A 24,259-nucleotide genomic window follows, 5' to 3' on the forward strand; every position below is an offset into this window, starting at 1 on the left:
TTTAGATGTCCTTAGTTGTATGGTACATATTCCTTATCGTCTCCAATTGATTGTATTTATCTTAACTGATAAAAACTGATGACAGCTGACTTGACTTGGTTTTAATGTTAAAAATAACCACTTGTCCTGACGAGCTTCAGTGTTTTTGCCTCTACGTTGTCACTTTTAGTTGTTTATTATTTCTTATCTTATCGCTTTTATATTCCACATCGACTCTTATTTGTTTATTGTGGCTCTACGGTGTCATTACAGTCGTAGTAGAGTTGTTTTTGTGTTTTCTGGTCTAAAGTGCGGACGGAGCGTCTCCCGTGGCTGCGACGGGCGGGGCATCCAGATTACCTCACTCCCATTGGCTGGTAGCACCTCGTGGGGTGGAGCCACTCCGAGACAAAACAGACAAGTTGCGCGTCTGTGAATCAGTCAGGAGTTGCAATAGTGTTTGGTGAGCCGCATCACTTGAAACTGCCTTTATCACTACAGTGGGTGCGTAAAATCCACTGATTGGCGTCCGTGCGCGTATTTACGCATTAAATCTCCAATAACAGGCGCTTCTTTTAATCTTCGCTCGCTGCTTGAATTTGGTGAGCATCCTGTGGAGAAGAGGAACGATGGATTTGGTGTATCTGGTGTGTTTGGCGATGAGCATCGGTGCTTGGTTCGCGTCTGCGGAGCGACACAGCGTCTACTGGAACGGCTCGAACCCAAAGTAAGTACTGATCTGAGATTTCATGTTGTGTGTGTGTGTGTGTGTGTGTGTGTGTGTGTGTGTGTGTGTGTGTGTGTGTGTTCATCTAAATCTTAAAGGGTCTATCACTCACTGCTCTGTCAGAGTGACTGTGTGTATTTACTGAAGCCTCCAGAGGCTAGTGGATGTAATTTACTACTTTCTTGACATTTCACACATGTAAACTCACTGTTCCTGGGTCATTACTGACCCGAGGGCTGCTCAGGCTCCAACTAAGCTTGTTGTTGTCTTCATTCATGTGACGTTTAAAGAGTCGGGCATGTGTGTTACACGTTTAAACTCGCCTGTAACAGGATTGTGATCAGGCTGGGTGTCCAGACAGATGGACAGATTCACCACTATATTTAACCGCAACACACAGACACAGACATACTCTAATAGTAGAAAATAGACTGACAAGTATGAACTTGGCCTGTGACGCTGTCTGAAGGGTCTGCACCTGTGTGTGTAATGGAAAGTCTATAAATGAGGGTGAATCAGTGGGTTAATTTAATGATGAGTTTTATACAGATACCACATTAAGGCTCAGTGTGTTATTTTCACTGTGTGTGTGTGTGTGTGTGTGTGTGTGTGTGTGTGTCAGAGAGAGAGAGAGAGAGAGGCACATATTGCTGATTATTTTGTTTTGAGGTCACAAATGTAATGCAATCCGACCACTCAGCGGAATCGATGGAGCTTGACAGACGCGCAATAGCGCAGCGCGATTTATTGAGCTTTTAGCGCGGAGCGAGTGATCCCGACGCTTGAGAGACAGTATTATTTTATAAGCGAGCTGAAACAGAAGGACAGGTCCCCCCGCTTCTTCCCTGAGAGGGGTCGATTAAAATCCGCAACAAGGGCAAAAGCCATTATGGCCTTTTAGTCTTGTCTTGATTACATTACTGGCTCTCTAATTGCCCTTTAAAGAATGACAATAGACGCATGGGCTGAAAAAGAGCCCTGCAACAAGGAAAACAATTGTCCTGATAATTGGATAAGGAGTCTAATGGAAAGCTCTGCCGTCATGAGCAGTGCTTGTGTCATGGGTTAGTCCATGTGTGACTCAACAGACCCGCATTGACCCACCTGAGTTTTACACCTGAGTCACCACAGACAAGAGGGGAGGGCCAGAAAGGAAAGGCAGCTTTACAGAGAGGAATCAGACACCAAGCACAGTCCTTTTGGTGTGGATAAAAAAGGAAACTGGAGCTCCAAGTTTTCAAATAAGACAAAAAAGGAGGCAGAAAGAAAGAAGGAGAGAAAGAGAACGGGGGTGGTCTTATAGTCAGATCTTGTGCTGTCTCTAATCCAGCCCTGGACTATTTCTGCTCTCAAATGGGAGTTGTGTAACCAGAAGAAAAATCATAATGTAACACTAATCCTTTTGGCTAAACATAGACCCCTGACAAAGACAGACATTAACTTTACACATCACAGCAACACATCACAAAAATGTGGCCATTCTGCTTCTCTTACATGTGCCAGCCAAGACAGGTTTCTCCTTCTCTGATCTCATCAAATACTCTCTGACTGAAGAGGAAAGACAGGGACAGAGAGTGGTATCAGGGGGAGGATAATGGCAGCTAAAATCCAAAAGTGAAACCATAATTCATCTGACCTCCACATGCCACTCGTTTTATGTTTTTTTGCCGCATTTCCAGTCTAATCTCCATTACTCCTCTATAATCCCCCCCACTCTCCCTCTTATTTCTTTCTCTCCATCATCTCTCTTCTTGTCCTCTGGTTTCCTGCTTTGACTAAAAGCCCACCTGCCCCCCCAGTGATCAATCAGTCACCTGTTCGGTAGGATTACATAGATCCATCAGCGGGCTCTGACTGCACCGTGCCGCGGATAATTGATGCTAATTGATTTGTGGTCTAATTGTGAGCAGCACTGATTTGTCTTAGGTGGAGGACAGTGACCAGATGGCAGCAGTCTTCCCATTCATGTCAGGGAGTAGAGGGATGTGAAGCACGCTGCCTGGCAGCAGCTCATGTGTGTGTCTGTGTGTTTTCCTCTATGTATGTAGGAGTGTGTTTGATTTTCACCAACTTGTCAGTGCGACTCAGTGATTATGGCTTAATCCAGTTACTTCAAGTCCTGTAGGGATTTGTTATTTGAGTGTGTTTGTGTGTGTGTGTACAGTTTCCTACATGACAGGTGGGGAGGCATGTTTTACTCAGTCTGGTCCGGTCTTGTTTTTACTGTACGTGTCTCTGCCTGTGTCAATTATATGAGTGAGAGTGTGTGTGAGTGTGTGTGTGAGAGAAGGAGGGAGAGAGAGTTTGAACTTGTGCTGCCCTTTACCAGCTCTTACCGGGAAGTGATTTTGTTTTGTTGTGAACTGAGAGTACGTGATTGTTCGCGTGTCTTCGTGTGTGTGTGTGTCTGTGTGTGTGTGTGTGCCCCAACGTCAGAGTAAAACAAGGAGTGGCCGTTGCCGTAGGCACCCTTACCGAGACATGATAAATGTGTGACTCACACTTAGACACACTGAGGGGCAAGAGGGAGGACTTGGATGTTAATATTAGCTACAGCCAGCATTCCACCCCGCTGTTACTATACTCAACTCTGTCAGCTGTGTGTAAGTGTGTATAAGTGTGTGTGTGTGTGTGTTTCCCTCACTGTACCTGTCTGTTCCTCTCCCCGTCTTCACTCCCTCCACTCTCTCTAACAGCTGGGTCTCCTCCCTCCCCTGGCCCTGAGCCCTCCGTCTCGCTATTTTTCTCTCTGCTTACAAATTCAAGTACATTTTCGAGATCTCTTTTCTGCACAGATATGGATGCTATTAACACCAGTGCTCCACCGCCTCCTTTTTAAATGTGCTATCTCTGTTGGTTTTTTTGTCTGCTTTCATCCATCCAGAGTGGCTTTATTTGCCATGCTCCCAGCGTCTGTGCAAATATCTCTATCAGGAGTTTGGTGTAATGTAATATTCTGTTTATCTCCGTCTGTGTCTGCCTCTGCTGTTATTGAAGCAGCCAGGGCCTGCCTTGACTTGTATACGTGGCCTGGAGGATGAGTTTGGGGTGAAGGGGGTTGATGTCACCTGCTTTTGCTCCTCACCCCCTCACCCACTCCAATGTTTTGTACTTTTTTTTATACATTTTGTTCCCTCCCTCTGCCTCCTTATCCACTCATTATTTACCCCTCCCCAGCCGATGTCCCGTCTGGTTGTTGGCCTCTAATCTCACCAGAATGAGAGCGCGCACACACACACACACACACACACACACACCAGACACACACACTAACATAGATTACAGGCGGCTTGTAATCTGACCATCTGACCCATAGACACAAAACCATCAACCTGCTGGCTTCATTCTATATATATATATATTCATGCGTCTGTAATCCTGTGACATAACTTCTTTGTCTTTCATTATGACCTCCATAGTCTGTGTGTATCTGGGTAGGTGGGTCATTGTGTAACTGTTCCAATGTATAGATTAGTCCCTTATTAAACTTATGACCTTTATCGCCATAATCATCCAGATGCGATCCATCCTACATCGGAACAATCAATTGCAAGCACCGCAGGACATCTCCGTTTATCTTGCCATGAATCCAGCCCATTTAATATCCGAAGGCTTTGTGTTTATTCCCCACTGATATAACTGTCCTCTTACCTAACACACTTATAGAGGTACGCTCATACCTTCACGCATCAGAGCACACGGTGGCAGCTGGGAATTTTAGTGACTACATACAGTTTGTAACCTATCTGTGTTTCAAGTCCTCCCTCGCATCACAGTATCCATGCACCTCTGTTTTCTCCTGGCTCTTCCTCTCGCTTCCTTATCTGTGGTCCAGACTTCCTCCCCTCCCTCCATCGGTCCCCCTCTTTCTCACAGACCTTCCTCTGTTTTTTTTTTGTTTTTTTTGCCCCAGTAGTTTTCCACCGGAGGAGGACAGAGCACCTCTCAGCCCTGCATGGCTCTGCTAACACTAGAGAGGCCTGCTGCTTTTTTTGCGCCCAGCGTTATCGTAGTATGTGTGGGCAAGCATGCGTGTGTGAGTGTGTGTACACTGCTCATTCATAGCATTTCAGGCATACCTTGGCATCGCTGTCCACTCGTAGCCCGCCGTCGCCCTCTAAAGGGCAGAATTAGCAACAGATTTCTGTTAGATGGACTTTTCAAAGAAGAAACTGTTTTCATATAAGTCATAGAAGTTACTGAACTTGCTCCTTCTCTCTCAGCTAAGACAGACAGACGCAGGCACACGGATTAACTCCCCGTGAACCCACCCCCTCCCCACAACATATTAAACCAAGCATGATACCATTTGGCCTTCTTCTATTCATCGCAGACAGAATGAGAGGCTACAATAAGGGGAGACCCGGTGAAAAGCTTTCGGGGGCAGAGAGTAGGAGGAGGAGGAGGAGGAGGAGGAGGAGGAAGGGTGCAGGGTGAGAGAAGGGTGAACCGGAGAAAGGGATTTGTGTTGAGAAATTAGCCTGGATGAAGAGCGCTGGTATATTATGTCAGCGTTAAGAGACAGGACAAAATAGGGGATAGGGAGAGGGGGATGGGCTGATTTTGGCAGAATAAAAGGAGAGGCAGACGGAGGGAGGAGAAGAGGGACAGTGATGGATGAAGGGAGGGGAGAAGTTTGGAACTGAATAAGCGTTGACCATTTTGAAAGCAAAGGGATTCTCATCGTCTTTACTATGTCAGGCATGCAAGTAAAAGAAAAAAGTGGGAAACTACAGAGTTAAGTGCTGGGAAGAATTCCCACTGGGTTTCTTATTGCAAGACAATGAGATGGAGCAAGAATGAAGGTAGATTACATTTGAAGCTAATATAGAAAGACCTCTCGGTGTATATTAGATTGGCTTTAATGGAGCATCCCACTAGTGAGCAGCTAAACCCATTAGAACCACTGACAGCTCCTCAGACTGTGTGAGAGGAGGTGTGAATCCGCCATAGCACCGCAAATTAATAGGGTATTAAGTGTACACCTCAAAGTAAAAGTGTGTGAGAGTGCGACTGGAAATCTGATGAGTGCACCTCGTGAGAACATAGTAAACCCTCCAAACCGCAGCCTCCCCCTGTTGCGACATTCCAGCGTGTGCACACTTACTACTGATTACCTGCGGAGCAAATGGTCGAGGTGGGGCGGGTGGGGGGGGGGGGGGGGGGGGGTGGGGGGGGGGGGGGGGGGGGCCTGTTTAGTGTTTCAGTGGTGCTGACTGGTGCTGTGTGTGGAACAAACATCTTCGGTGCTGACTCAGATGTGAGTGAGCAGTTGCGACCCTGAACTCTAACCCCTTGACCTGGCAGTTTGAAACACTCCCCAGAGAGACGGTGAAAGACAGAGTTCCTGTGTCAGTTGTTTGACCGAAACCAGTGAGAGCTCAGGGGACAAATGTCGGGGAAGAAGGGGGGGGGAGAGGGATGGCAGGGAAAAAGAAAAAGGAAGAGGTGGTAAAGCAGTGCAAGGACAATGCAAAGACTTCAAAGCTCGACGTGTTGGAGAACTCACCTACTGTCATAACTACCACTTCTATAGCTATTTTACTATTTTATACCCTTCAAACGCACACCTTTCCCCACTGACGCAAAAGCTAGAGTAGCTCCATAGTGAGAAATGACCTTTTTGCAGCAGAGAGGAAGAACATCTACAGCCACCTTCAACCCTCGCTGTTTACCCACACCTCAGTCACATGCAAGAAAACACACACACATACACACACACACACACACACACACACACACACACACACACACACACACACACACTCACACACACACACTCGAACACTCAAGAGGCTTCAGTAGGCCTTGATAAACAGATGTGCTCAAGAGCCTGGGGCACGAGACGCCCTGGATAAGGGTCTTCAGAGGATCCCACACCCATGAAAACATGCACACATGCAGACAGAGACAAATCAACACACGGGAAGAAGAAGCTGTGTGGAAAGTAGGTCTGCAACAACTCACACACCTGGTTCTCACTCTCACATACGACATAGCTATCACGTTAACGCGACTCTCACTCTCCCGAGAGCTGTCAGTCAGGGCCGAGAGGAGACGCAGTGGGGAGCTTTGATGACTGATGCATCGGACAGCAGGGAGGATGGAGGGAGAGGACCAGAGGAAGACTGTGGGCTAGTCTTTTCCCACGTTCTTGACTTATGGTCTTTTAAAGTAACACGATCCACAGGGGGAAAGAAAAGACTCATACAAGCATAAACAAATCTGGACAACTCAAATGCAACTGTGAAACCACTAAAAGACACACTTGCAGTCATATGAGCACACATATAACACACATCCACACTAGTCAGGGCAGTGAAAGCTCCACAGGGGGTAAGGTAAAGGGGTTGAAGGGGCCCTGTAGCCTCCAGGCGTTCTGTCTTTGGGGAGGGAAAGGGTATAATTACACCCCATTCATTCCTCCTCCCCTCCTTTTCTAGAGAACACGTTGGCCCCAGACCCCTAACAGCTTTTAATTAGCCAGACCAATGGAGGAGAGGAGGAGGAGGAGGAGGGAGGGGGGAATGAGGAGGTGAAGAGAGGGATAAAGGGAGAGCTTTCTTAAAAGCATGGGTCGTGAATGAAATTAGCAACAGAATCTGTTTTTGTTGGCTTTTGACAAGCCTGCTTTTTCATGCAGAGGTCGGCCGGGCCACCAATAAGGACGCGGTGTGGGAAAAAAGTGTATCCTATACAATTTAAGACTTCTTTACTTCAGAGGGAGCCGCCACAGATCTCCAAATGTCTTGTTTTTCTTTCTGTTATTATTACTGATCTGACTCAAAGAAAGCAGAGCAGAGTGGAACAAGATGAGAGGAGAGATTATTCGGCCAATTAGGCAGCTATGTCTCTTTTCCTTTCACTGAAAAAACGCTCGCCTTGGCAAAACACACACAAACAAAGGCGTGCACACCTGCACGGGAGTGTACACACCTACAAAGAACCTTTTCTAAGAGGGAGCAGTGATTCAAAGTGGAGGGAGGTGATCAGCCTGTTAGCCTTGGATAACAAGTGTAGTGCTGTGCTCAGCTAACAAAGCATGTTTTGACAGGTAGGTTAGGGCTAACTGATGCACACACACACGCATACAGAGGCAGGAAGGAGGGGTTAGAGGCCCACGTTTGGAGCCAGCGTGTCTGTGACTTGGCCAGGGGGTCCTAACAGGAGCCACAACAACAGGAGGGGGGAGTCAGAGCCACCACGTCCCGAGCTTTGAAGCTGGGGCACACACACATAAACAATGGCAGACACACAGGAGCTGTTTTCTTGTCACTTTCACACTAAACATGTCAAACTCAAGCAGTCAGTCAGGATAAGCACATATTGAGTTTGAGGATTAGAGCCTGTTGCCCCTGAGCATGTAATCAGAGTAATATGAAAATATCAGTCTTTCTTCACCTCCTGGCTTTCAGCTGCTTTCACATTAGTTTCAACATGTCAGGCAGGCGCAAAACACATGTAGCAGTGTAGCATGGCCTCGTCTGTATCCTGTTTACTGTAAAAGAAAGACATATTAGTTTGGTGAAACAGAAAGTGAAGACACCAGGTTAGGCTACTGGGGATTTTCCCCTTTGTCCCGACAAATCTGTTCCCGACAGAGTTATAAAATTATTGACGATTGGTAAAAGTTCAACTATGGTGAAGATAACACAACTAACACAACTCCATGAAAACTACAAGGTTTATACAGATTTTGCAACATTTCTCTCTACTTCATTAGGGCACCGGGGGGGAAACAAGCAGAGGAAGCAGGCAAAGAGGAGACGGGAAGAGGGCTTAAAAAGAGCCATAAAACTAAATGAAGGGTAAAGATGAAAAGGGGGAAAGAGAGCGACAGCCTGACTGTCTCCACCCACTCTGCCTCTGTCTTTGATGGAATCGGAGAGAAATTGAGAGACAGAGATACAGACAGAGACAGCAAATAAGTGAGGCGCTTCGACACAGCAAACATCCAGAAACTGGTTTAGAAAGACTTGACAGAAAGCAGCACTGAGTTGCACGGAGAGATTGGACTCTAAATCTCATCCTCTTCTAAGCCGGTGAGAGGTGAATCACTGCTGACGGCGAAACGAGAGGAAGGTGTGTGTGTGAGTGGGCTGGTGGTAGGGCTTTATGAGAGAAGGTGTGTTCTCTGGTCCACAAACAAAGTGAACAAGTCCGGCCTGATCCGGCTCTTTCTAATTCTGTCACGGTGACGACAGGTTCGCACAAGAACATCCAAAACACGACAACACAAACATCCTCGCATGGCGCGTGAATTACACCCAAGTAGCTCTACCTGTGTGTTAACATGTGTTAGTCGTGGGAGTAAGTCTTTTGTCTGTTGCTGTGCGTGTCTGTGTGCGATTAGCCCTCTTTATCCCCAACACGTGTGTTGTGTGAGGCAAGCTTTCAGGGTGTGTAGGGATGATATTGTCCGCCTATTATTCATGCTGTTATGAATTTTGCAAAATAAAAACAGTCGAGAACATTTGTCAGTAACCTCCTCTTTCTTCCTGTCTCCCTGCAGCTTCCTGTGGGATGAGTACACGGTGGAAGTGCGTATCAACGACTATCTGGACATCATCTGCCCCCACTACACCCACGGCGAGGTGTCATCGCATGCAGCTGAGCGCTATGTGCTGTACATGGTGGAGAGGGAGGACTACGAAGTGTGTAAACCTCACTCCTTCGACCAGCTCCGTTGGGAGTGCTCGCGGCCGTTCGCTCCCCACGCACCTGAGAAATTCTCTGAGAAGTTCCAGCGTTTTACTCCCTTCACCCTCGGCAAGGAGTTCAGACAGGGGGAGAGCTATTATTATATCTGTAAGTATCAGGTTCTTTAGATCAACTCATTGTGATCCTGAGGATGGTTCTTGTATTAAACTGTTCCCTCTTTTCTGATTTTTCCACAGCCAAGCCAATGCATCACCATGGCCAGGACTGTCTCAGGCTGAGAGTGGATGTTGTTGGACATAAAGGCTCTGGAAAGAACCAGCTAGATAAATCCAAGGCAGATGATGCAGAAAAAAGCATGGATGGAGGAAAAGGGATGTTTCCTGCCGCTGGAGGAGTTCACAACCCCTCAAACCGGCTCCCAGCAGGTGATGATTCTTCTTAAAAAAATACCACTAGGATAATCACAGCTGGGTGTGTTTGCCATGAAGGAATTATGAAATCTAATACTGACTCACTCTTCTTTCTCAGATGACCCTGCTGTGATGGAGCCAAACGTTCAGAGGAGTATCGGGAGTTCAGGCGCACAGCTGGTCTCCTTTCCACTCCTCTTCACAATGATCCCAGTCTTATTAGCTCTGATGCTACAATAAGGCTGAACGCCACAAAAGAGACAATGCTATTCCAATGCTGGACATTGGGACCATGAACACTCAAGAGATTTTTTTTTTTATACAGATTGTTTTTTACGAGCATGAACTGTGTTGTCAGTGTGTGTTTGCGTGTTTGTTTGCGTGAGTGTGGAACGTGGATCGTTCCGAAGAAGAGGACCTCAGAGATCTTTTTTTTTTATTACTTTACTAAGAGGATGGAAATTCTCATTTTTGACCATTTAAGGTGCCCACTTCTTCTCAGTCATAATGAACAAAACTGCGAGCAAATTGATCAAAAATACTTAATTCACAAGAGGATGACATTGTCACCATTATGCTGTGTTCTCAAATTTTCATACGGTTGGTACAGATTTGCATTCTACTTCTCATCTCCAAGTTTTGATGTCATTTTTCTTCCTCTACATGTAGAGAAATTATTAATTCTGTCTCTTGCAAATGTTGTCGGCTAACTGCCAAAGTGGTATCCATTATGTAGGATTTTTGTCATGTTGTTGTGTAGCACTCAGCTCCCTGTTATATCCCTTCAAGTGTCTCAAGCACCACTGCCACATTCGCACAAAAGCCGACACTTTGATTCAGCTGCCGTGGGTTCAATGAACACGCTCAAAATGGCTGATATTACACATTTTTTCAGTTCAAAAACACGAGAACAAATTGTTCAATCCAGATCAGTGGTTCTCAACCTTTTTCTCCCCCCTTTCTGTCTCATGAGCACTTCAAGTGATGCCTACTGCTGCTGATTCAGATTAAAGGTACAATATGTGAGACTTTTAGCTGAAAACATTAGAAAAAATAATGATTTTTAGCAGAATGTGAAGAAATACCAGTTCTGACATCATGACGTCTGTATTGTGTTGCAAAGATATATCTACTGAAGTTAGCATGCTAACCAGTTAGCCCCAACCTGTCCCCATCCAAAGCTCCCGTGCCAGCGGTGTAAACACCTACTCTCGCTGTCCCGACTGCTACCTGCACGGCTAACTGAGCTGACTAGCTAAGGACATCCACAGTTAGCAGCAGTTAGCGGCAAAATGCTGTGCCTATTTGTTTTGAATTTGACAGGCGGTCAATTCTTACATATTAAGTATTTAAACAGTAAAGAAGTATCTTAATTTTCAATTATTTATTTTTTTACATTCAGTAATGTATTTCAGAAAAAAGGCCCCACATTAATTTGGATCCCAAAAAATATCTATTTATTTTTTCATGTCTTCTTTATTAAATGTTCTCTTGAGGTTGAGAGCCTCTGATCACCACCACAGACACACTAACAAGGATTTCAGGGAGCTGAGCTTCTTCAATACTTACGATTGTTCACTCATTTCTACTGTCTCGACAGTATCATGGTACACTGTCCGATGTGCAGATGTGACCCCACTTGCACAATGTCAAACCTCAAACTGAAGGGACTTCCCAAAATGCATTTACAGTTGTTTATTTTCTTGTTAAACATGCGTGTGTCATTTTGTAAATGTTTATATGTACATTTGTATATAGAGAAAACTATAACAAACTGTTTTAAGATGTGAGAAATCTTTAGTGAAATAAAAAAAAAAATTGTGATGTAATAAAACTTTGTCTGGTTTTTGTCAGCTCTAGTTAAATATCTTTTTGCACTCATCCCAATGATGTCATTGAAATTTTGATGGATGACACAATATTTTGGCAAAGCTATCCATCTCCCGTCCGATGAAATCTCTCCAGCGCCCTCCAAATTTCCACCCCCAGGTCTTTCTCAAACCCTGTTTCTCATCCCCTCTCTGTCTTTCATCCCTGGTGACATCGCTTTAGATTTCACAGTCTGAAAACCAAACGCGAGAACCGTGAGGGGGACGATGAAGGAGCGAGAGAGCGATACAGTGCTGCGAGAGAGGCCCACAAGCAAACTGACAACTGGGTGTGAGGGTGTCACTCTCGCCTCCTCGCTCACACTCTTTCATTCTTTTTTTTCGCCAGTTCTTTTACTGCTCTGCACATCCTCTTTGGAGAGAAAAGCTGAACATCCTTCTGCACAGTGGTATGTTGGAATGAAGAGCAGCACGGTGTGCAAACCTCAGAGCTGACTGAAAACTGTCAAAAGTCACTGTCCCCTGTAAAAACTACGCAACATATACATTCAAAACCAGAACATAAAACTGAGCTGTTTGTTTTTCCAGAATCACGTCATAGTTTGAATTCTCTGCAGATGATCACACAGGCTCAAGGATCTTTTTTGCAACGGGCACCCATGTACAGTATATGTATAGCTCTGTACAGTAGGTTAATGCAGGACAGCCTCTCACTGTGCCTGATAGATGAGACTAACACGATAACTAAACATGGCAGTATGCAGAGTGATGTTTCAGCTCAAGATGGTGTCATACAGCAACGTGCAAAGATCAGTTCAATGCAGTCAGATTGCAACTGTAGATGCAAAATTAATAATCTATAAAAACCTGCAATTGCCAAATTCTAAGCATTGAAACCTTCTGGCTTCGTACATTTAGTAAAAGCACAAGTCAAAGCTACAAGAGAATGTCCTGGCTTTGATTTTCCACTTCTACTAAAAATAAACAAGTTATTATCCAAAGTAAAAGTACCCATTGTGAAATATGGTACCCGTCAGAGTGTAAAGTTTTTGATGCATGTGTCCATATTGGAGATGATGAAAGAACAAAAAAAAATCCCTAAAATTGGAAATGTAACTTCCAAAACTGTAACTTTAGAAACTCTCCTCGACTTTGTGAGGATTATCATGATTTTAGATGAGTTGGAGGAATAAATGCAAATCAAAATGCCTCATAACTACAGGGGGTAAAAAGCATATTTCCAAAAAAACTAATGATACGCCGTGCACAGCAGTGCTCCCATGGGTGCCAGCTGGTGCAAGATCAACCACAGTGAACCAAAGCATCAATATTCTAGCACCTACCAGGATACATTTAAGACTTGTTTTTTTATCAACAGTTCACATTAAAAACAACAAGGAGCTTCATGAGTAAGCTCTATTCTTAACTGCCATCAAGCGTTTCTTCAAAGGAGACATATTATGCTCATTTTCAGGTACATCATTTTATGTTGGGTTACTACTAGAATGTACATGCTTTAAAGCTCAAAAAACACATCAGTTTTCTCATACTGTCCAATGCTGCAGCACTGTTTCCCCCCTCTGTCTGAAACACTCTGTTTTAGCTCCTGTCTCTTTAAGGGCCCCCCTCCTGAATACTCAGTCTGCTCTGATTGGTCAGTTCACACAGGCCTGATCCAACACCACTAAAAACAACAGGGCAGCTGTGCTAAATCGATTCTTACATGCCAAACTATCTGCTAGGCATGAATTATGCAGATGTGTGACATGATGACGGAGTGTGATGTCACAAAGTCACATAATTAAAGGTGCGACTACTGACGAGGCGTTTCAGGTACCTCAGTATTTTCTGTGGGAGAGAGGAGCTTCTGTTGGTGCGGACTTTGGGCTTTTCAACTTTCAAGATTTTTTTACATGCACATGAACCTTTATCACACCTAAGGAAAAAGAAAACCAAAATGAAAAAGCATTATGGGTCTCCATTAAATAATCAGGTGCTGAATAGCGAAGAAACTAGACAACAACAATAGGCAATAGCAACCACAATTCAACTCTTAAAAATGATAATATATAATGAGATACAAAAAATATATCAGAGTGCAAATCTAGCCAGGATACATACAGGTCTTTAGGATACCATACCGTATATTATAGTACAAAGTACCTGAAGTGAATTGTCAAGCATAATATTCCCCCCCTGCAATGTAGTGAAGTAAAAATATGAAACAAAACAAAATATAGTTAGTTTTATCTTTGACAAGTGACATCTATTACTGTGAATATGAAGTGTACTTTCGAAAATCTCATTTCAAATGTTTGGGAAAATATAGCTGATTCAATCGTGGGTTACTTCTAAAATATGTTTGAAAAGATGAAGGATGTCTAAATATCAAGTCTAGACTTAGATTTTCTTTGTTTAACATTTAATGGAACTCGACGAGCTTTACTGTCACACAAAGAAAAGGGATTACAATTTAATAACAGTGGTCAAATATAAACCATGAATATGAAAATGTTCTGCATCTTTATAGAAATGAAATTAAAAAATACTTGCACAATAAATCAAGTGAAAAAATTAAATGTCAGACGGATGCAAACTTGAAAAAATGGAAGAGAAGGGAGAAGAAGGGAGAAAATTACACATCAAAGACTGTTAAAGGTCAAGTTTGAGAGATTTTGAGTGCAGAGTGAGAAAGTGATTGTTAAAGAGCTTCAGCGCGACGAGGCTGCGCTGCTGAAAGCATCATCCACCCCTCTGATGCTCAGGCCTGACAGCTGGACACAGGAGAGAGGAGTCAATGATGCTCCATGATGGCAGGGGGAGGTAAGAAGGGGCAGAGAAAGTTAATGGGGGCTTTTTAGGCAATGAGCATTAAATTCACCTGAACTTATCTAAATGAGAATGCGGCGGTAGTTAAAGGTTTTAATTCATGGCTTGAAATATGAGTCCTCATCTTAAATGCTGGATGTAATAGCCATGAAATAACACTCTGCAGCCTCAATGGCCCACTGTCTAGTTGAAAAATGGTGCACAGGGAATGAAATAAATCAAATTACACTGGTGCACTCAAGTGGAGAGTGTTTTAATTGTCATACAGTAAAATGACTGCATTTTAAGAGGAAGTGGAAGAACGGTGAAATAAAGAAGATTCTTCCAGTTAGTCAAGTTGGTTTTTTTTAATCACATTTGGTCACATTTAACAAAGCTTTATCCGCTTGTTGCTCCTCATCACAGGTTGGTCAAAGTGAGTGTAACGAGCATAGTCAGCCTCAGACAGAGTACGCCAGTCTGAAAAGAAAAACAAAATGTTATGATACATCTTGAAACTGGCACTGATGCAGACCTATCATGACAGGCATGGTCGCATATGGTGACCAATCAAACCAAAGAGGGAATTCTTTCTTCTCACATTGTTTAATTTGAGACTTAAATATGCAAATGTAAAGATTAATATCTTTAAGGACGCTTAAGATGGAGAAGAAGAGTAAAGTGAACTTCTTCACATCATCAGAGTGCCACAACCTGAACCCCACACCAGGAACTACTGATAAAAACTGACATGAATGTACATTAGCGTGTTTATAACAAAATAAACTGAAATCTACGTCTTTTTTAAGGAGCACTACGTAGTTTTAGGGAAGGAATTTTAATCAGAAGGGAAAGATCTTCATTGACTGATTTTTTTTTATGCCTAAACACACTAAATAAACAAACTATCTTTGTTTTCATGACTGAATAAACTGAAAAAACGAACTGATCTTAAAGGACGACACAATTTCATACTGTTTTACTTTGTTTATATTTGGTGGACTCTGCCACCTTTCTAGCTTCAAACAGTGTTCTGGGGACCTTATTTTCCTCTGAGAACAGCTTGTTTATTCAGTTATGGAAAAAATAACATGGAGTTTGTGTTATTGCCTCATTAATATTGTAAATATTAAAATTCAGAGTTTGAATTGCTTCTCTAAAACTACATAGCGCCCCTTAGTGATGAATAAAGTTTAACTGAACTGATCTAAACTCCCATCATAAGCTGTCCCAGACAGTACAATCTTCCTAAATCCATCACACCGAAACACTAAAATCCATTAGACACGTCGGTCTTTCAACGTGATGACGTAAACCGCGACGTCCACCTTCGTTACAGTCCCCTATTGGAGCAAATCCACCCCACCTGCTTTATCACACAGCCAATCAGAGCGCGGAAACACAGTGTACACTGACTGCAAACACGGAAACAGAGAGACAGAGACGTCAGCTTTGTTGAATTCCTCCTGTAATTTCATGAAATTAAAGCGTCCGTGATTAAAAGCAGACATTTCTCATTAGATACGGAACCGAGCAGTGTGTCGGTACCTTTTTCTCCTGTTCTATGGATGTGTTGCAGCTTCTGTCATGGGCCTGCATCGTGTTTACAGTCGGGATGTTCTCGACTGGACTGTAAGTTGAATTGCTCGTTAATGTCATCGTCATCCTTTATCCTGTTACTGTGTCAGCTTGGTAGAAAAAAACATGAGGGCAGATTTTATGAAGCAGGTCCACTTGCATGCATGTCTGAACCCCAGTCAGCCACAGGCATGGTGAAGGAATGTGCTGATATATGATGCCAGATAGTATCGGTGTCATTTACACTGGGGAGGGTCGCTGCATGGGGTCATGTCCCCAACACTCTTTGAACTGGCACATCTTGTCCCCATCACTCTTTAAATGCAGAATAATAACAGAAAATCTTCTGATAAATAACAAACAAAAATTGTATGGAAATCTAACCCAGGACCTGATATATTAAAGAGGTCGTATTATGCTTTTTGGGTTTTTGCCTTTCCTTTATAATGTTTTGTAGCATTTTTGTCATGCATGTAAAAGGTCTGCAAAGTGAAAAATTCCACGTCAAAGGGAACTTATGTGCGTCACTATGTAACAGGCGTTATATAAATATATATATTTATATATATTTTATAAAATATATACACTCCAGTCAGTCAGCAGACACACTGCTGTAGCGGCGTTATTTTAGATCACACTACCTTGCTTGGCATGACCCGCCCTACTCTACCTCTGATTGGCTACATTCGGCCCGTTAAGTAATGCCTATGTGCAACTCTCACATAAGATGGAACAGAGGCAAGATGTCTCACTCCGTAGCTAAAAAGACACAGTGTGAAAAGGGATGCCACAGCTATGTTTCATTCAAGCTTTTCAAGCAAAAATGTCCAACATTTGTTGGTTCCGGCTTATTAAATGTAACGATTTGTTGTTTTTTTCGTCATTTATGACAGTAAATAAAGACTCTTTAGGTTTTTGGACTGTTGGTTGGACCAAGAAGCAGGTCAAAGATGTCAGTTTGGGCTCTGGGAAATTATGATGAGCATTTTTCCCAATTTTGAATATTTTATAAAATGAATGATATATTGTGATTAGATGCAGATTAATCGATAATGAAAATAACTGTTAGTTGCAGCCCTAGCGTTGACCCCTCTTTGTCTCTCTGTCTTTGTTTACTTATTTGTTTGTTTGTTTGTCTGTGTGTATTTCTAGGACCGACCTGAAGAAGATGAGAGAATCCAAAAGTGCTGACAATATCCAGTTTCTCCCTTTCCTCACCACGTGTCTTAAGTGAGTGTGTGTTTGTGCAATCCTTGATCCCTCACTTCAGTAGCATTGTCGCCCTGCTCTGCTCAGCACATCTAATGCTCCCCTTGTTTCCATTAGTAACCTTGGCTGGTTGTATTATGGGCTTCTGAAGAGAGATCAGACAATCGTCCTGGTCAACACCATTGGAGCTATGCTCCAGATCCTCTACATCATCGTGTACTTACACTACACAAAACAAAAGGTCAGCTGGGTCTCATGTATACAACTCAACTTTAAATTAGTGTGTTGTGTGCACGCCTGACACTCAGCATCTGTGTGTTTCAGAGGGTGGTGATGTCTCAGACCTTAGCAGCAGGGATGGTGCTGACCTGCGGCTGGTTCTACTTCTCAGTGTTCCTTCCTGAGGGAGACACTCGGCTCAGCCAGCTCGGCCTCACCTGTAGTGTGGTCACCGTCAGCATGTACCTGTCCCCGCTCACCGACCTGGTACAGCGCACATGCAGAACAGACACACAACATACACGCAGCACGTATAAAAAAACAAATGAACTGACTCGCCTCACTGGATTCAGAGATAATGTTTTTTTGAAGTGGTCTTTTGTGGAAGTCTCAGTTGGTCTGATAAGCGTTAAAAATATCTTTGATCTCACAGAATCTGCTGATGTGGACATTATAAAATTGACATACATAACATTGTTGGCTGGTCTCTATTAGCGAGCACAATTTCATGTTGATTAAGGTGACTTGGAGATAGGCGCTCTACTGAGTGCCCTTCTAGTTTGAAACTGGTTCTCAACTGGAACCAAAGAACCAAATAATTGATAAGCTCGAAGCCATATGTTTGACTTTAGTGTGATTCTTGTAAGATATATTATTATTTATTATTACACAATAATTCTGTTGAGAGAAGATAAGCAGTGAAGTTACTAAATTATTGCTCAACTCAGAATGGAAGTGGTCATTAATGATAGTCATTGCTAAACCCAGAAAAAAAAAAGTGCAGTCAGTTATAACGTGTGTTGTTCACGCACCACAGGAGTGTTTAATTATGTACAATGGGAAAATAATCCCTTTTAATGATTTGTTAATGCAAGAGTTAATATCACCTGTAAAGACAGACGCTGCAAGAAGAAATTCATACTGTGTGGCCTGTAAGTGGCATATTAGCGCCTTTTTTCAATGTTCTTTTTCACACAAATTTATGACTTTGATCTAAGAAATTCTGAGCCTTTTCTCAGAATATTACCTCTCTCTGTGCTCCGATTATCTTTTCCTACTATGGCCCTAATAGACTGTCCTAGTTTTTTCTCTTCTTTCTACAAACTTCGCAATACTCAAATATTCTGGCTATGTTCAATCCAAACAACTCTAGCACTTTTAGTTTTCTTTTCTGACCATATGCCTCACTGAACTTGTGTACAGACAGCAGCATCTGTTCAGTTAACTCGGTCAACTCTGCACGTGCAGATATTTACTGATGAAGGAATCAATCCTCTGTTCTCTCTCTTTACTTTTGTCTCTTTGAGTCATCTTGTCGTGTTCTCTCTTCACTATCCTGTTTGTCTTCTTCCCTCCATCTGCCTCACAGCCCTGAATGACCCCCAGTCAGTTTCCTGCCTTTCTTTCCCTCATCTGCGTCTTCCTGTTATTCTCAGTATCTGTTTGTTTCTTGTCCCCTTGGTTCCAGTCTGTTATCTCCTTACAGTTTACATGATTTTAGGGTGGCACTAAATCTCAAGCCATACTGACAGTCTTAACCTAAACCTAAACCTAAAGATGTGCTACTGATATTTAGAGGGGAAATCTGGTTTACTACAACTTACTTTAGTGGTTTTGGTCACTCATGTTTTATCGTTAATATTAACTCGTGATCACAAAGTTGCTGAGATCAAGGGGTGTGAGGATATCACAAAAGAGCAGGATAGGTAAAAATAATCATCAGTCACAATCAGAAATAGACTTGGATGCAGCATACAGCAACATTATCATCAATCTGAAGTCATGTTTCTGGCCACCAGAAATATTAAGGTCTAATATTCACTCTTTTTAGTTCTGATTTGATCTTCATCGGCTCCTGACAGAAAATATCTGGCTCTTTAGCTGCTAATTGCTCCACTATGTTCACTAGCTTTCGGTGCAGAGCAGGAGAGCGTTGAGAATTAACCGAACCGTTACAGTTTCAACCTCTTAAACCAAAAAGATAAACTGAAAGATGCTAACATGCACCAAGAACAGAAGGGACAGCAGAGCTTTCACATTACTCAGAATAATCAGATCCATCGTTGATATAAAAAAAAATTTAATTAATTATAAAACATTAAATTCATTAAGTGATTGTTGCTGTCCTCTTCCTCTCTCCCCTTTTAGGTAGAAATAGTGCGGAGTCGTAATGTGCAGTGCTTGTCCTTCCCTCTGACGGTAGCCACCTTGTTCACTTCGACTTCTTGGGTCCTCTACGGCCTCCAGCTGAACGACTACTTTATTGTGGTAAGAGAGAGTGAATATCACACCTGTGAACACATCTTTCAACACTGTTTCTTGATTCAAATAAAAGCTATCACCCATAATGCCTTTTCTTTTTTTCTGTTTGTGCTCATTCCAGGTCCCAAACACGCCGGGAATCCTCACCAGCCTCATCAGATTTTATCTGTTTTGGAGATTTGCGTCTGTCAATCAAAGCTCCCCTTCCTATATGCCTATGCATTTATGAGAATAACAGGGGCGGGTCCAGCTTTGAAAACGAAAAGAGATGACAGATCTGTCGTCTCCATGGAGAGCTGCAGCAAAGCTCTCCCATCACTCGTCTTGTATTTTTAATCAAACAGAGAGACAGAGTTACATGGAGCCGTTATTGGACGACACCACTGGTAAAATGGAGTTAATGTCTTGTGTTTGTTGACTTAATCATTTAGGGGAGATATATCTGTTATTCAGTTAAAGGGACAGCTCACCCCAAAATCAAAAATACATATTTTTCCTCTTACCTGTAGCGCTATTTATCCATCTAGATTGTTTTGATGTGTGTTGCGGAGTTTTGGAGATACGGTATCAGCTGTAGAGATGTCTGCCTTCTCTGGAATATGATGGGACTAGATGGCATTCTGGCTTATGGTGCTCAAAGCGCCATGAATTTTTATATCTTGTCCATGACAAGGGGGCTTATGGTCGGCGGGTGCTGTTTGGTAGAAAAAAAGATTCCTACATTTCCATTTTATTTTATTGCCATCTAGTTCCATTATATTCAAGATAAGACATCTCTATGGCTGATTAAAACAACCTAGATGGATAAATAGCACTACATTAGGACACTACACTACTTTGATTTTGTTGTGAACTGTCCCTTTAAAAACAAAAAATGATGTCTTTTGTTTCTGCGGCTGTTTGTTAAACTTACGTCTCCTCTCCGTGTCCTTAAAGTGCCTTCTGTTGGATCATCTTTGCTATTACAGATCAATGGCATTTGCTGATCACCAACATGTGGGGAGACTTGCCATCTGCTCACAATCCAGTGAATGGACCAAATCTTCCTCATCTCATACTAGCCAAAGATTTTGTGGAGCTGTTACTTGTTGGCTGCTATTTTAATAGTACATATAGTTGCCATGGTCCCTGGTACTCATGTATGGAATAATGTAGTATATAGTTTCATATTTTTCCCCATATCTAGGTGAGGAAATGACAATTTCATATCTCTTAAGAGTTGGTACTCATGTCCCTATCGCTATGTGGCAGTTCAATATATTTGTTCAGAATTGTTTTCTATATTTTTTTTTTGATACAGAATGTGTATGTTGGCTTATGTCCAATATAAAATATCGTCTACTCGTATCGTTAATGCTATTTTTATAAGCTCTTGTATACAAGATTAATTGAATAAGACATTAACACTGCAGGGTTTGTTTACAAGGATGAATGATGTTTACCTTTCTGGTGGCTGGTTGTCATGGATAATAGAGTCTTGCTTGTCTCCTCATTATTATCTGTAATAAGGACATATGTTATGCAAATTAAACAGCTGAGTGTCAGTGCTGATTTACTGCACTTCTAAAGGATGTAAGATCTTTAAAGGTGAGCTGTAAATAAATTTGTACTTTAACTATCAATGACTTTAATTTGCTGATTGCTTGTTAAGTTGTGAACTTGAAAGATTTTTGCAGTGAGAAAGCTGCACTTGACCCTTTGAAGTGGGAAGATTTGTGCTGTGGTTTAGAGGTTTTGTTTTGGACGCGGTAATGAGCTTACATGCAGATGTGTGGAGATAAGTGTGTGTGTGTGGGATTGGGTTGGTTGTGCAAGAAGAGACAAAAGCTTGTTTGATGGTGCAGCAGTGTGAATGAGCTTGTTTGTGCCAGTATGTTGATATAGAGAGGGCAGTGGTGGGAAAGGCCACGCCAGAGGTTCTCATCCCGTGTGTGTGTGTGTGTGTGTGTGTGTGTGTGTGTGTGTGTGTGTGTGTTACACTGGCCTCTCTTCCTGAGCTCAAAGAGCCTGCCCCTGACAGCGAGCACACAGACACAACACAGTATTGTGCTGGAGTGTTATGTAGAAAAGCTAAGCTGAGAGGACTGGAGGTGGGAGATAAATGAGCTACAGTTGAAAGAGCGAACAAGAAAGAAAACAGGACGTTTTTGAGCAGGAGATGAGAAACCAGAAGGGAAGAATGTACAAATGAGACGCAGGTGGGGAAACAGAAAAAACCTGAAAGGAGACATTTAGGTTTGGCTTGTTCTATCGATCTGCTGTAACATGATGAAGGTTTAATGAAACGGGATTAAGAACCTACAGCTGCAATGTCAGCATGCTAACGTGCTCACAGTGACAATGCTAATATTTTATTTAGTATAGCTCTGTTTCATATACTGGCTCTGAAAAGTGAAGCCAATGTGGAAGTGCCTCAAACCTGCATGATCTCTAATTTCTAGCAGGATCTGCCACTGGTTGCAAAAAAGAAGTCAGATTGTATGTAAGCTTATGAGAAACTGACCCTCCTTCTTACGTGATTTATGACCACAGAAGACAGTTTCCTAATGAGTTTGTGGTCTCACTCGCTAGTTTTAAGTCTTCTTCAACACAGCACGATGTTCATTTTTTAAAATAAGTTCCCAATTTAGAATAAAATATACGATAAAGCAGCAGGGTAGGCTTTAGAGCTTGGCTACCTTGTGACTGACAAGTTGCTACCATGGTGTGTCCTCTGGTTCTCAGTAAGAGATCCAATCAGGATATCCTCCTCAGCTCCACCATCTCGTCCAAATATGGTTGCCTCTGGCTCCAAAAAACCAAGATGGCAAAGGCCATACAGCCAAACTTGAGGCTTCAAAACGGTACCCTAGTCCACAAACCAGTGGGTGAAGTCACAGCTGGTTTACACTTGATATGTATACTGTGCTAATGCTTACCGTGTTCACCGTCTTAATAGCATGTTAGCATGCAAATGTTTCCCGAAAACCACTTAACACAATGTACAGCTCAGGACAGGCCTGTTTAACTGCTTATTTGGTAGGGCCAGATGTGCCGAGGGGCTGGGCTTTTAAATTCCCTACAGTATGTCTGACTTAAATGTGAATTTAAATGTGTTATAACATGTTTTTCTCTCTCTTTCTCTTTGTTTATTTGTTTTCACAGTTAAAAATGAAAAATTCTATACACAAACAGGGAGGGAAAAAAACAATGCCACCTTTTTAATTTCAGAAGTGAGTTGTTAGTTTGGTTCTTGCAAATTCTCTCTGCTTAAACAGCCTGGGTTCAAACTTTTTAATGAAACAAGAGTATTTTTGTGCTTAGCAAAAGACATGTCTAATGAATGGGCCAATTAGCTTGGGCTGAAAGGAGGTTGTTAAGGGCCACATTCAGCCCACAGCCCCTCAGCTGAATATCTGTGGCTTAGGTATTTGTTAAAATTTTGAGCTGATCATGGTGCAAGATATAAGGTCAGGTCTTTATCACAGGTCTCGCTAGCTGTTCATTAGCGAACAGTACACAGTGTGGGCTGTAAGAAATGCAACTGGTAACTTAACACTGTCTGAACTTGTGTCTGGCATTGACTCCCACTTACAGATTAACTCCTTCCCCCCAAAGCTAACAAGAACAACAACAATATCACAGGTAGGCTATCTCACACAAATCACTGTCGCAGGAAGCTGACATGACTGACAGGCTTTAGGGCTTGTAGGCTTGTAACATGTTCACTGACATCCAGGAAATCTCAGTGACTGTAATAAACAGTCATTTTTTCACTTGTCTGAACTCCTATCCCTAAATACAGTGGCAACATAACAGTTTAACATGTCACCCAGTCCATTACAACACCATTCATCCAAACCAAATTTCAACAGTTATGGAGATGTTCCCTTCTAAACCAGAGATGTGAACCGAATGCTTGAGGAAAAGTCGGTGGGATACATCATCTGGGAACCATGATTGTCTGTAATTTTCTTTACCAATCCAACTTGTAAATGTTGTGATATTTCAATGGATCAAGGAAAACTTTGATCTGCCCGTTGGAGGAGAGGAAAACTCGGAATCAGATAATTCTGCAGGATTTGTCCTCTGACTACCATGACTGTGTATTAATGGCAGACAGACAGACATCTCTAGAGTCTGCACTAGCAAGATGAGAAAGAGAAGGAAAAAGTATAATTTGGAGTACAGGAATTCTATGGATTTGTCTTGAAATTAGGTTATAACATGACAAAAGGTAAAAAAAAAAAATTTTTTTAAAAAGTGTAACAAACGGGAACAGGATATTGCAGACAAGTGAGTCAGACTCCTCAGGCCTGTCTTGACCAGAAATATGAGCCAGTGTGCTCTGATAAACAACCTAATGTGAATAGATATTAGTCATTTAGGTGGAAAGGGAAGGTCGAGATAAGTTTCACGGTAAGAAAAATTAGTAAATGATGCGTCCAAGAGAAGATAAGGGAGTATTGGGTGTTGTCCATTCTTCCAGTGAAAAGAGACGCACATCAATAAGGTTGGGAGGACAATGCATGGAGTCGGATAGACTGGCCGGACACCACCCCTCATTACAAACTCTGGCTATATTGTGAAGAGACGAC

The 24,259-nt window shown here is 42.6% G+C and overlaps 2 protein-coding genes across 2 annotated transcripts; both read left to right on the forward strand.

Annotated features, from left to right (window-relative positions):
- Positions 1 to 418: 418 nt before the first annotated feature.
- efna1b (ephrin-A1b) lies at positions 419 to 11,604 on the forward strand. Its single transcript, XM_073485250.1, has 4 exons — positions 419 to 706; positions 9,219 to 9,514; positions 9,604 to 9,792; positions 9,896 to 11,604. Exons 1-4 carry the CDS (start codon positions 609 to 611, stop codon positions 10,015 to 10,017), a joined length of 705 nt encoding a protein of 234 aa, XP_073341351.1. The 5' UTR covers positions 419 to 608; the 3' UTR covers positions 10,018 to 11,604.
- A 4,229-nt stretch (positions 11,605 to 15,833) lies between these two features.
- On the forward strand, positions 15,834 to 21,304 carry slc50a1 (solute carrier family 50 member 1). The gene is made up of 6 exons (XM_073485264.1): positions 15,834 to 16,046; positions 17,145 to 17,222; positions 17,319 to 17,442; positions 17,526 to 17,687; positions 19,569 to 19,688; positions 19,804 to 21,304. Exons 1-6 carry the CDS (start codon positions 15,979 to 15,981, stop codon positions 19,909 to 19,911), a joined length of 660 nt encoding a protein of 219 aa, XP_073341365.1. The 5' UTR covers positions 15,834 to 15,978; the 3' UTR covers positions 19,912 to 21,304.
- The last annotated feature ends 2,955 nt before the right edge of the window (positions 21,305 to 24,259 follow it).

Source organism: Pagrus major, chromosome 17 (genome assembly GCF_040436345.1).
Source record: "Pagrus major chromosome 17, Pma_NU_1.0".
Lineage (NCBI taxonomy): Eukaryota > Metazoa > Chordata > Actinopteri > Spariformes > Sparidae > Pagrus > Pagrus major.

Bases quoted from the DNA above. Each gene is read 5' to 3' on its own strand.
- efna1b (XM_073485250.1), top strand. From the start codon at position 609: ATGGATTTGGTGTATCTGGTGTGTTTGGCGATGAGCATCGGTGCTTGG. The intron at 707-9,218 runs GTAAGTACTGAT...GTCTCCCTGCAG, and splicing joins TGGAACGGCTCGAACCCAAA to CTTCCTGTGGGATGAGTACA. The intron at 9,793-9,895 runs GTGATGATTCTT...CTTCTTTCTCAG, and splicing joins CTCAAACCGGCTCCCAGCAG to ATGACCCTGCTGTGATGGAG.
- slc50a1 (XM_073485264.1), top strand. From the start codon at position 15,979: ATGGATGTGTTGCAGCTTCTGTCATGGGCCTGCATCGTGTTTACAGTC. The intron at 17,443-17,525 runs GTCAGCTGGGTC...TGTGTGTTTCAG, and splicing joins TACACTACACAAAACAAAAG to AGGGTGGTGATGTCTCAGAC. The intron at 17,688-19,568 runs GTACAGCGCACA...CTCCCCTTTTAG, and splicing joins TGTCCCCGCTCACCGACCTG to GTAGAAATAGTGCGGAGTCG.